General features: G+C 46.3%; 3 protein-coding genes across 3 annotated transcripts; 1 reads left to right on the top strand and 2 right to left on the bottom strand.

Annotated features, from left to right (window-relative positions):
• Window positions 1-1403: 1403 nt before the first annotated feature.
• On the top strand, window positions 1404-6953 carry C922_04542 (hypothetical protein; the record flags this gene model as incomplete). The annotated part of the gene is made up of 5 exons (XM_008820125.1): window positions 1404-1495; window positions 1648-5928; window positions 6133-6274; window positions 6433-6559; window positions 6778-6953. 5 exons carry the CDS (start codon window positions 1404-1406, stop codon window positions 6951-6953), a joined length of 4818 nt encoding a protein of 1605 aa, XP_008818347.1.
• A 971-nt stretch (window positions 6954-7924) lies between these two features.
• Window positions 7925-8359, bottom strand: C922_04541 (hypothetical protein; the record flags this gene model as incomplete). The annotated part of the gene is made up of 1 exon (XM_008820124.1): window positions 7925-8359. One exon carries the CDS (start codon window positions 8357-8359, stop codon window positions 7925-7927), a length of 435 nt encoding a protein of 144 aa, XP_008818346.1.
• A 6-nt stretch (window positions 8360-8365) lies between these two features.
• On the bottom strand, window positions 8366-11509 carry C922_04540 (hypothetical protein; the record flags this gene model as incomplete). The annotated part of the gene is made up of 1 exon (XM_008820123.1): window positions 8366-11509. The coding sequence occupies one exon, from the start codon at window positions 11507-11509 to the stop codon at window positions 8366-8368; it is 3144 nt and encodes a 1047-aa protein (XP_008818345.1).
• Between the last annotated feature and the right edge of the window lie 1343 nt (window positions 11510-12852).

Below are 12852 nucleotides of genomic sequence, written 5' to 3'. Positions count from 1 at the left end.
ATGCCCGCGGTATTTCTCTGCGGTCGAAGTGGACAGGCGGAGAAACAGATGGCAGAGCGGGAAAGCGGCAAAGTGGCAAAGCAGCCAAGCTGCGAAACAACACAAGGACGTAGTGACAATGTGACGAAGCGGCTCAGCTGCCAAGTGGAAGAAAGGCAAAAAAAAAAAAGGTAACCAAACGGAGGGGTGATAATTTTCCCGTTCGCGATTTTGCGTTCAACAGTTTTCCCTCTGCGTACACATCCAATTTTGTAAAAAAAAAAAAAAATGCTGAATGGATGTGCAGAGTGGGAAAAAATGCCAAATAATGTTTTCTCCCAATTGGGGTAAATTAGCGGGCGTTTTTTGTTTCTTTCTTTCTCTTTTTTTTTTTTTTTCCTTTAGCATTTTTTTGGTAACATTTTCCATTTCCCATTTTATTTGCAAATTGGATAAAAGGAAAATTGCCTCCCGCTTTGGGGGTGTATTTCCTGGGGGACATTTTGGCGTCCTTTTTTTTTTTTTAAATGTGCACCTGGAGAATATGCCAATTGGCGGAGTATGCCACACGCGGACATTGGGGAAGTGCCAAACTGCGAAAACGTTCTAACCGCGCAGGGGTGCTATCTGTGCGCATACGGGGAGCGGTGCTCCTGGGGAGGGGAAAAATTAAAAATGCTCTCTCATATTTTGTGCCCCCTTTTGGTGTGAATTTTACACTTGAACAATTTTGGCAAGTGGCCTTTGTCGCGTTTTTTTTTCTTCTATTTTGTATTTTCTATTTTCTTCTTTTTCCAAGTTTGTTTCGTTTTGTTTGCTGAATTAAAACGGGTTGGATGTTTCCCCCACCCGGGTGCCTCTCTGCCCTGTTTTTGTAGCACCGTAGGTCGTGCGTCACCTGATAGGTGGTGAAACGATCTACTTGGGGAGCAGCCGGACGCCATTATCCTAGAGAAGTGATTAACTCCTTTCGTTTGTAACCCTACACATTTACTCACCATTTTGATATACCCCCTCCATCCCCCCTGTGTTTGTATATTGTCATCCCAATGCATGCATAGCGTAGTTTCGGCCAAATTAATTTCTCGCAAAAAGGTGTGCCACGTTGGTAGCCATTCGTTCGTGGAGTGTGTTCCTTTTTAAACGTCCAGTGATGGCCTATCCCCATGCGTACGCACACATATGTATGAAGGTACCAACCTGATTTCTCCGCAACCCTTTGGATTAGCCTGACCATCAGCACGTACATGCGTAGGGAAAGAATACAATTTCACCGTTTTGTTATTACTTAGGGATGAAAAGACAACTTGTTTGGACTGTTGTAACATAGGTGGATGCACAACGCCGAGGACACTGAGCATTCACTTGGGTGCACTCCCAAGTTGCACCCCAAAACGTCTGCTATCTACCAAAAAGATGTTACAATGAAGAGGAAGAAGAAAAGTTGCATAGGACTAAGCAACTGCTCCTTCGAGCAGTTTAAAGGTAACCACTTGGCGATCTGTCTGACACCTTCGTCATAGCAGGGGTGGAGAGGCGGTCCTTTTAAGCGATGTGCCGGCGAAGCGTGCCTTCCGCAGTCCGCGCTTTTGTGAACCATGCCCAGGGTGTGCTTGAGTGCATGTGGAGTGTAATCCGCGCTGCGCATCCTCCTCCCCCATTTTGTAGCCTCTTTGGCATTCACTTGTTCCTTACCCTCACCGCTATCCACCACTGCTACCCTTACCCCCTGACACTCCTAGAAGGAATCGACTTCCTAAAACAGACGGACGCAATTCTGGACGACGACATATTTGCCATTCTAAAAAGGGTCTGCTCCTACCTCTTCTTCTGCGTCAAGAATGACAACTTCGAGTTTGTCAAAAGTTACGAAAATGCCGAAAGGGCGGGTAAGGCGAAAGGCAGCCAAAGGGCGCAAGTAGGACAGGCGGCACAAGGTATATCAGCAGTAGAAGCCGCAACAGACGCAACAGCCGCATCTGCCGCGGCGCCGGCGAGAGTGACCCCCTGGAGGAATGCCCCCCACGGCAAAAGTGAAACGACGATGAACTACGAATTTGAAGATGAGGATTTCATAATAGTAAAAAACATAAACAGGCTGCTGCTTAACAAACTGATAGAGGACTACGTTGGCTACCCCTGGCTGTGCCTAACCCTAACCGAATACTTAAATGACCTGGACTATCTTATGAACAAGCAGGGGAGAAGTAAAAAAGAGGAAGAAAAGGAGGCAGCCAAGGAGCCAGCAATGGAGGCTGCAGGCGAGGAAGCAAAAGAGGAAGAAAAGAAGGAAATAAACGCAAGAAAAAAAGTGTATAAGTTGGTGAAGAAAATTACGCAAGTGAAGAAGACACACCAGTTACATACTTCTCGGGGGGGACAACCAAATGGAGGAGGAAAAAAAGCCATTCACAAGTTAGAAGCGAAAAATAAATATATTAATTACCTCTTTTGCTATTATAACAATTTCTTCCTTTCGTCAAATGGCGGAAATGGGGAAAACGCCCAAGGGGAAGATGTTATAGTACTCGACCCTGTTGATAATGCTTATCGGTGGATATACACCGATGAGGAACACCCGAGCGGAGTCTGTGCAGAAGAGGGTGAGAAGCATCCCAAGAGGGAGAAACACCTCGATAGGGAGAAGCGCGTCAGAATGAGCAGTGGGGTGTCTCCCCCAACGAAGCGAAATGCTCACTTAAAGCGGAGGCGCAAATGTTATGGTGTGAGAGGGGTGGACGGGCAGGAAGGGGTAGAAGGAAAGCAGGAGGTGCCGAGTCATACAGAGCGGCATGGCCCCTTCCACGAGCAGGTGCAAATCTCCCCCGGGAAGGATCATCCTGTTCATTGTGAGCAAATGTGTGACCCTAGTGAGGGGGACAAAGGACGTGCAGCCAAGCGGGGAAGAAGGTGTGAAGAGAAGCGCCAGAAGCGCCGCCTAGAAAGACGCCTACAGAGACGCTTAGAACGACGTCAGCAGCGGTGTCAGCAGAGGCCCTCACAACGAAGAGGGGCCCCCCGAGAGGAGAGCCCCCTGCGGCACCTGTACAAAGCGCTGTGTGACTTCCTCTCAACCAAATACGAAACGAGCAAGCTGCTAAAGTTTATGGACGAGTACAGAGACATGTACGCATGGAAGCCCCCCCCTTTCTACTGGAAGATACTGAGCAGCAAGTATGTAGTGAAGGAGATACTAAAGCTGTATGAGGACCGATACCTAGACCCCTTCCTCTCCTGTCTGTATGAAGATTATGTGAACAAATACTACTTCGACGATGAGGAGAGTAGCAACATAGCCACCTACACGAGTAACTTCAATGTCTTCACACTTCGAGTAAGTGAAGAAATACAAAAATTCCTCCTTTTGGAAGAACCAGAAGAGGAAGAAGCTGTGTTCAGAATATGCAAAAATATATGTGTGAGTGAAAACTCTTATATCTATGCTCAGATGATCCTTGAGTATATGTATAGGAACAACAACGATAGTAGCATGAGGAGACTATCTCAGTTTTTGTCTCTCTACATTTTGTATAAGGACATCAATCTGCACAAGATATGCAACAATTACTTCGCAAAGGTAGTAGAGAATGAAGTCAGCATCACTTTTTTAACCTTCCGAATTAATAATTTAAACAGCTATAGCACTCTTTATAGCACCTTTCGAAATATATACATGGCTAGGAATAAGGGGTGCATGGAGATAAACCACTCGGATATTGTCAGTCTGTATGATGCGATAGTGAACGTTTTGAAAATCTTCAATGGAAATAAATTGCTTCTGTTCGATTCGACTTACTTGTTTGCCTCTTATCGGGGGAGGAACCGCCTCCGGGGAGAAGCAACTCGTGAGAGGGATAATCTAAATGAAGGGAACACCAATCTGAAGAGACAACTTATTTCCTCTGCGGATGGGGAAGACCAATCTTTCCACTTCCACCACCGAGTAGAAGATGCAGATTTTAATTCGAACTTCTCAAACATCAACAGGAGCAACCTGGAGGAGGTGTGCAGGCGTGGGGATGTACCCACTACAAAAGCAGATGATGCCTTCTCTGTGAGGTCTTCTCTTCCAGGTAGTCCATCCGAGAAAGAAGAGTCCCTTTTTTCAAAAGGGGAGGAAGTTGATAACCCAAGTGAAGATAGCCTTCCTGCTCTGAGGGGAGCAGACCCCATTGGAGAAAATCAAAATAGCCTGTTTGGAAGCAGCCTCAACATTGGAGGGAAGGAAAGAATGGACGGAGACGAAGGTGAAATTACCGAAATGAATGACAACAAAACGGATGTGTCCAATCGAAGCAGCAAAAATTTGAGCAACGAAATTTATAGCTCCATCAAATCGGAAGATTTTGTATCAAATGTGAACTCAGAAAACAACCAAGTAGAGATGAAGACAGGAAAGACAAAAAGCACAGCTAGCGAGTTTCTCCTTCCACCAGCGTCTCAGTATGGAAACGAAGATTTTAATTACAACAAAGAGTTTCTACGGATCAATATCTATGCGGAGAAAATACCTCTTATCCATATGAGAGACATTGTCTTCCTCAACAATGCAATAAATATATACGTCTCCAACAATGAGCTTTTTTCTAACAACATGTACAGACTGTATGGGAAGGTCCTCATTTTTTTAACTACCTACTCTCCGTATGAATATGTGTACAATCACTACTACGCTTCGTTCTTTAGGCGGTGCGGTGAGGGCTCCTCCAGGAAGTACTCCGCGGCGTACTTCAGCGTTTACGACGATACACTTTGGGAGTCGGACGGCGTCTCGGGGGAAAGTGACGACGAGGAGGCGGGGCAGCCACACGAGCAGCGCAAACAGGAACAACAGGAAAAACAGCAGCAACTTCCACATCTTCCACATCTTCCACGCCTTCCCCACCAGCGTGACGACCGACGCAGGGCACTCGAGGCGAACGCCCCATCGGAACCAAACCTCGCCCCAGGCCTCAGCGCAGCGGGGAAACCCACGGGCAAGAGGACGTACCAGCAGTTTTGCCAAGTGAAGAAAGAACCCGAACGGAGAAAGTCGATACTAAAGAGGGGAAGGAGCTACGCGGGGGGCGACAGCGAAGTGCAGGCGTGGAAGAGGAGGCAAGAAGTGGATAATGCCGAATTGGCGAAGCGCAAAAAAGGGGAAGTGCCTCCACTCGTTTTGCAGACGGGGCAGATGGGGCAGTCCGTTTTCGAGACGGAGAAGACACACCAATCCTCTTTTGAGACGGAGCAATGTTCCAAAGTAACGAAAGAGAACTGTAATCCCGCTGATGTGGACAGCCCTGTTGAAGCTTCTAAGGAAGGAGCGCCGGTTGAGCAGGAAAATGTGACTGTCTCAGCGGCGGTAGAGAAACCAACAGAGGAGCATCGGAAGAGACCGCCCCCAAATGAGGCAGTCCAAAAGGGTGGTGATGCAAATGCCGCATCTTCTGCTGACCCAGTGCAGGAGGATCCCGCAAGCGAAACGTTCCCTTCGCAAACTCGCGACACGCACAACTCAAATGCCAGCAACACGGCAGATGATATGCTCGAACTGAGAACCGAAGTGATGTCGTGCGATGAAATAAGAAGCAGCATTTTTAAAAACGTTAAGAGCAAAAAAAAATTGAAAATAAATCCAACAAGTAAAAAAAAAAAATATTATTTTTACAGACTATTTCAAAAATTTAGATTAACGTACAACACTTTTTTGAAATACACCCAAAATGAAATATATCAGATATATCAAATCATTCATGGGAATTACTCCGACGCAACTAAGGACAAACTTCTCCTCGCTCGAGTGAATAGCAACTTGGCAGCGTCTCTCATTTATCGATATGTCTACATTAATGTGTACGAGCATGTCAATCATTCGCGCGTTAATTTGCTATACCCGAAGTTCATTTTGCTGAAATACATCGTAGACAAGTACCCGCAGAAGCGGCACCTCGCGCTGCACTTTTTGAAGTAAGCCAAGGGTTGGGGGAGGCGGCAGACGGGAAGTGTCAGCTGCGTTGGCGGACCCCCCATGCGCATGTCCACTCGCATCGTTTTGATGTGCTTTTCTCCCGCATTCCTGTCGCGTTCCTGTCGCCTTTCTGCCCCTTTTCTGCCGCCTGTTAACCCTTTGTACCGTCTTCCCCCTATTTTTCCCATTTCCACCCCCCCCAGGGAGCTGTACACGTATATAATTGAGAAGGAGGAATCCCTGGAGGAGTTCGTCGAGCTGCGGGAAAACCTAGTTCTCTTTTTCGTCTACTTCCTGCGCTTCGAAAATATGTTTTGCTATGTGGTGGGCGTCATCAAATCGATGGTAAGCGTCTGCCTGCTGGCGCTTATAAGTTTGTATGAGCGCATAAGTGGATGCTACTGGTCCTGCTGTGTTTACATGTGCTGAAACAGTTTTGCAGCGTAGCGGAGCACCAATTTTTAGAGTCTTCGTCATCTGTACGTTGTTTCCCCCCTCGTCAGGTTCACCTGCTGGACAAGGCCCTCATCAGGCTGTTCATCATCAAGACGCTGGCCTTCTGCGCGCCCCCATATGACTTTAAGTTTTGCGAGTGCCTCCTGAACTTCATTCACTTCGTCCTGAAAAAAGGTACATCTGTGTTGAGCGTTCCAAATGGAAGCTTATCGGCATGGTGGACAAACCCCGAGGCCTCTTAGCTGAGCGGCCATCCAATTGCGCCACTTCCTATCTCAGTAGTGATCCGATTGCGTCGCTTCCTATATGAGCGGTGATCCAATTGTGTCACTTCCTATCTGAACAATCGCGCTCCCGCTTGCCAAAACGGTGCCTCCCCTCCCCTTCCACAGAGGGCGTCTACTACAAGAACGAGTTCAAAAGAGCCATACTAAAATTTCTGGACAACATTGCGGAGATGCACCGCATGTACCAAAGTTCGAAGACGAAGGAGGTATGGGACTCTGCTACACCGGGCGTCTTTGGCTCTGCGAAGGACTTCAACCAGGGTCGATACCTCCTCGGTTGAGTACTGCTCTGCTTTTCGATCTATCCATTCCCAGGCCGTTCCAATTTCGATTTCACTCGTCCCATTTTCTATGTCACCCCATCCCCCCCTTTCTTCAGCTTTCTATCCTTTGCACCCACATAAGGGAGCAGATAAAGCAGGCAGAAATCGACCCAGCAGTGCGCTGATTTGGCACTCTTGACAGGCGGCGTGTTGCTCATCGATCAGGCGGCTAATCCATCCATCCATGTATTCACTGCTTTTTTTTTGTGTGTGTGCCTTCCTTGCACGTTTTTCATTTTTAATTAACTCAAAATATTAAACCCCACATGTGTTTTGTCAGCCCCTTGTGGGAGGAATTTCCTCCACCACCACCGCCAGGTTGGATATGTCCTTTCTCATTTTTATCATCTCCTTTTTTGATGGCCCAATTTTTTTTTTAATTCTGACGTGTTCGCAGTGTGTAGCATGAACCGCCTTGGTTCGTAGCTCCGTCGAATTGCTTTTAGTTGCGCAGCGATGTGCATGTTGTGAGTCGCGCCAAGAAGCTCCTCACGAACTGTGCGTCTTGTCCTCTACCCGTTCCAGTGGACCATTTTTCGCTTAAGTGAAAAAGACCCATTTGGCTGCTTACATTTATTGATATTTTATTTTTTTTCAACTTTTTTTTACCTAATTCAGCATACAAATCGCTGCAATATGATCACCTCTTTTTTTTTTTTTTGTGCAACTGTTTAGACATTTAATTGTCACTTAAAAAAGAATCGCGTGTTGATCGGTGGCTCATTTTTTACGTAAGTTATACGTGTATGTAAATTTGGGCTTTCTTTATGAATGCTGGGGAAGCGAGCAAAAAAAAAAGAAAACGAAAAAGAAAAAAAAACATGTCGACGTAACGGAAAGAACAAGTCAGAAATTGCTGCCAGCAAAATAATAAAATGCCACGTGGACGTGACAGGTACACGTGACAGGGTGGGGGGACCATTTACTGGTCACCTTCTGCTCTGCCATTTCGGCAGGTTCGAGCTAGAAGGTTGGCCGTGTTCGCCATCCGTGGATTTCTTCCTTTCCTGTCGGGCGCGACTGAAGTGGTCTTGGCAGCGGTCCAAGAAGCTGTTCAAGCGGTTCTCCAAGCGGCTGTCTAAGCGGCTGCTCTGAAAGTACCCGTTCTGGAAGTGGCCTCTCTGAACCTGGCCTCTCTGAACCTGGCCTCTCCAAACGTTGCCGCTCCCAAAGTTGTCCCTCTCAGCGGGGATCCCCGAATGGACGCCCGCCCCCGGGGGGTCATTCGTCCGAATGGATTTGAAATCCGGGTATGCACCGTTATCATCGTTGTTGCGACTATGAAGGTAAAAACTGTGCTTCTTTGGCACCCCGCTTTTGGAAAAATTGCTCTTCTCGCCATGCAAAAGGATGGCAGGTGCCATTCTCTGTCAATAGGGAGGACTCATGTGTGTCAAATTGGGCTGTCTATTATTTTTGTTTTCCTTTTCGATCGATTTTTTAATTTCACCAATTTCGTCGATAAAGGATTGTCTTTTCTGATTTAAAGCGGCAGTCTCTTTGGACGTCCTGGACCTCTTCTTATCATCGGAGGGATCTTCGAAAATGTTATTGAGAATCTGCTCCTGCGTGCGGGAAGCTGCATTGTTAGTTGGGTTGCTCACTGAGGTGTCTCTGCTTGGCCGGCTTAAAGGTCTCGCATTGAAGTTAGTCACACTGGAAGAAGGGGCACTAAACTCCTTGGCAGTGGCATTGCACTGGTTCATCCCCTCGGTCAATGCTACCTGCTGCGCTGCGTCACTTTGCGCGTTTGGATTTCTCACCCCCTTGTGTGGGAACCCCGCATTGGCAGTAAAACTGATGGGCTCGTCATGAGTATTGAAGGGCTTCTCCCCTTCGCCATTTTCTTCTTCTGCTACGCACCCTCTGAAGCGTTTACCATATTGAATGAGATCTTCATATGGTTGATTAAAATGGTGCGAGGCCTTATTCAGTTGGGGATAAAATCTGTCATCTTGCCCATTTTGCACGTGTGTGCTGGTTCCCTCCTTTTGGACATCATTATGGACATAAGGGGATCTTCCCCCTCCCTGAAAACCATAAAAGGTTAGTAAATCCAGTTCGCTTTCTTTTTTTGCTCTTTCCTCGGTGACATTATCATTTCTTTTTTTATTCATATATGTTAATGCACTATCTATTTGAGGAAAAAGACTTGCAGCGTGTGGGTCTCCACTGTGTTGATCTCTCCCGACCGTGTACTTCCTGTAATCCAGCTGGTTGGTTGCTTCGACTTCCACCCCGGAAAGCTCCCTGTTATCCTTCCCATCGATGTGCTTGTAAGGTCCCCTGTCCATTTCATCCATCTCAGATTGCCAATATTTAGAGGTCAGAAAAGAACCACTGTCATGGATCCTTTGAGTAAGATACAGAGCTGCATCAGTTGCTCCCTGCCTGGGAGGGTACTTCATTTCGGTGAAGGTTTCTCTATTTGGTGTCTTCCTCTCAGCCATATTATGCGTCTTGTTGGCCGTCACCACCCGCATGTCATGACGCGCGTCCATGTGTGCATCTCCCATCACTTTGGCTACTTTTCCATAGGAGGGCTCTCCCGAATCATGCCTTTGAACCCCCCCCATTGCGGGAGGAACCATGCTTCTCGGCTGATAATCAAATATATGCGGTAGGAAATTTTTGCAAAAGTATTTTTTTAAATCTTCGTCTGAGGGGGAGAACTTGTCTCTGTTGAGGAAGCCACCCATTTGTTGTTCATCCAGAGAATGCATTCCTCTAGGTGTACCATTCCGATGAGTGTCGATTTCGTCACTAACACTTGTTTGTGCCTCCTTGGTGCTTCCATACGCAGTGGAGGGGTTACTGCAAAAAAGGGATGCTCCCTCCCACTGCTCATACAGATACAGTGTATCCAACGCAGCTAGTTTTTTTTCGCTGTTCTGGATGGAGCGCAGAAATGAATTCTTTATTTCTTCCATTTCGCCTTCCATATTTTGGTGAACTTTATTAGCCACTTCTGAACTGAGAAATTGATCCAAATTGTGGTGGTCCTTAATAATGGGGTCATAATGGGGTGGCCTATTCTGTGTAGAGTTTTTCCTCGTGTCTCGACCATCGATGACATTGGAGGGGTCCGCTTCGTGCAAATCGCTGGAAGTGATACTCATCCCGATTGCATCTTTCCTGTCTGGATTGTTAGCCCCACTTTGGGGATGCCCCCCTTGATGTGTGAAAAAACGGGCGTCCTCTCCTCGTGTCCCTACACTGGCATTGTCTTCCTTGCCGAACAAGCTGAAAGCTCCTTGTTCGAAGGGGTTGTAACCGTAGCTCCTGAAGGGATCATAATTCTTCTCAGTAAAGGTGTTATCTTTATTTAAGCCAGAGGGGGAGGAAAACAACTGACCTTCAGTTGGGGCGAGAATATCAGATCTTTTCTCCTTATAATCAGCGTCATGTGGGAAAGAATCCTTTCCGTTCATTCTGCTCAAGTGGTAATTATTTTCGTAAATGTGCAGGAGTAAGTTTCTGGTTGCATCCGTGAAGAAGTTGGTTCCTTCGTTCCTCACGCGCTGATTTTTTTGCTTTTTTTGCTTTTCTTCCTGCTCTTGCTTCTCTAAATTCAGCAGAACTGCGTTGAAGTCATTTATTTTGTTTATGTCTGTGCAGATTGGGCTCAGCTCCGTTTGCTCGCCAACTTGGTTGCAGGGCATGGGGGCAATCTTCATGTCTGCACGACAGCGCTGCGCCGCAGCTGTTGCGTTGGAGGGGGACTTAAATGCACCCCCATTTGTCGCCTTAGATGCATCCCCATTTGTCCCCTTAGATGCATCCCAAACTGTCTCTTTAGATGCTTCCCCACCCGTGGTGCTGAGAATAAAGCCCAATGTTTTCCTCCTGAGGGAGTTCCCCCCTAGGCGTCCCCTCCCCCAGAAATCGGTAGAAGGAAAAAGTGGGATCAAATCGTTAGAATGACCCATCAAAAGTAAGTTACGCTCCTTAGGAGGTATCCCCCCCTCCTTTGGCAAGAGCTCCAGATCTCCATCATAATGAGAATCACTCTGATCCGATGGACACATGCCACCTGCATCGATCGGTTGCAAATTAGGCACCCCTTCATACTCGGCCACAATGGGATCCCCAGTAGTCAGGCAATTCTTATTTTGTGAGTAAAACGTGTAGCATTTGACTGGACATGAACAGGAAGCAATTCCATTATAAATCATATTCCTTTTGATTTTCCTCAAAATGTTGTGACCGTGATTGTACAATTCGATATGACTTATCATTTTGGCTATGCTCAGACAGACGTACTTACACCTCAGGCAGTTAAAATATTTTCCCTTCTTCAGAGAGTTCAGTTGTTTTATTTGGTGGTTCTCACTCAACACATGATTTGAAAACGAATGCACACAGGTGAATACCAGCAAGCATGTGTTACATCTGTATACGAAGATTTTGTCGTTTATGAGTTCATGGCAATTTTCTCTCTTTTCTTCTTCTCTTCCACTTTCCAGGCTTTTGTTGCCTCTCCATTGGAGGGCATCGGACCACTCGTGACTCATTGGGTCCAACGTGCTTTTCTCTATAAAAAAATAGAAGGCACATATATAGAAGCTCGTAAAACGTGTAACCTCGAACAATTGCGTTATCTACAGATTCGATACGCTGTACTGGGACGCCTCACGGGATATATTCTTTCCAACTCTGGATCAATAAGAGGTCCTCCAAAAAAAAAGGCAGAAGCGGCGAATACACACAAAATATCGTCGGAAAGTAACCATGCACAGACACGTCAGAAGGGGTAAACGGAAGAACAGGGGGAATGTCCCTCCCCAATATTCCTATTATGAAGAAATAGCGAGATGGTTACACATGTGATGACGATCTTGTGAGGAGTCAGTTGGCCCCACTCCCATTCGAAAATACAGGAAATAAAGAAAAAAAAAAAAAAGAAAAAATTGTCCGTATGTTCTCATCGAGAAGGTTGAAGAAGCGTGGAAGATGGATACCAACAACGGATATGGTGAGTTAAAAAAAAAAGGGGGCACATATAAGTGAACACTTCCGTAAACACCCCCATTTAGGGACAAACAGGCTCACACAAAACGAATTAAAATTTCACAAATTCTGGTAGGAAAAATTGAAAAAATGGAAAAAATGAAAAAAAAAAAACAAAAGATCAAACAACCGCATCACCCCTTAAGCGCTTAGATTGCGTCTGTTTTGGCTTGCAGCGGTATGTCTGCCTCCTACTCAACCGTGCGCTTCGCATTTTCACACACACCTTTTCACTTGCCTTAAAAAATGAACACTTCGCAGGAAAAAATTTAAAAATGGAAAGACACCACGGCTACTTCATCGCTGTGCTAAGCGAAACGGCTCGGATTTTGAATATTCGGCTGGTTGCACAAAAGGTAGATGTGCGTTATGAGCAAGTACGCTTGGGGAAACACACATATGTACATATATAGACAGACACGTATGAGTTCCCATGGATACGCATCCAGACGGTGGGACAAATATTCGCACATCCAAGTGAGGGAACAAAGCGCTCTGGGGGGAAATGGCTTACAAAATCGTATGCAGGAAAAATGGCGCCTTCTGTTCGTATATTTATTTATGTACGTGTGTGTGTACTGGGGTGTGTAACCCAGGAAGGGATAAAGGAGAAAAGACCAAGCCACAAATCGGTAATGTTGTGAGAACGTGTTACCAACCCGTTTTGGGTTCTTTTCCCGACTGCGCCTGTTCGGGGAAGGCCTGCACACGGGAGAGGTTGTAAAAAATGTTAAGTGACCAGGTAGCTCACCATTTTTCGATTAATTTATTTCACCCTGTCCTCCGTTCCTTTCGTTGCCTTATTTTCGCAAGCATGCAACAGCGGAAGGAAAAAAAAAAAAAAACA

The sequence above is a fragment of the Plasmodium inui genome (genome assembly GCF_000524495.1).
Source record: "Plasmodium inui San Antonio 1 unplaced genomic scaffold supercont1.25, whole genome shotgun sequence".
NCBI classification, from domain to species: Eukaryota; Apicomplexa; class Aconoidasida; order Haemosporida; family Plasmodiidae; genus Plasmodium; species Plasmodium inui.
This window is presented reverse-complemented; position numbering and strand designations above follow the sequence as displayed.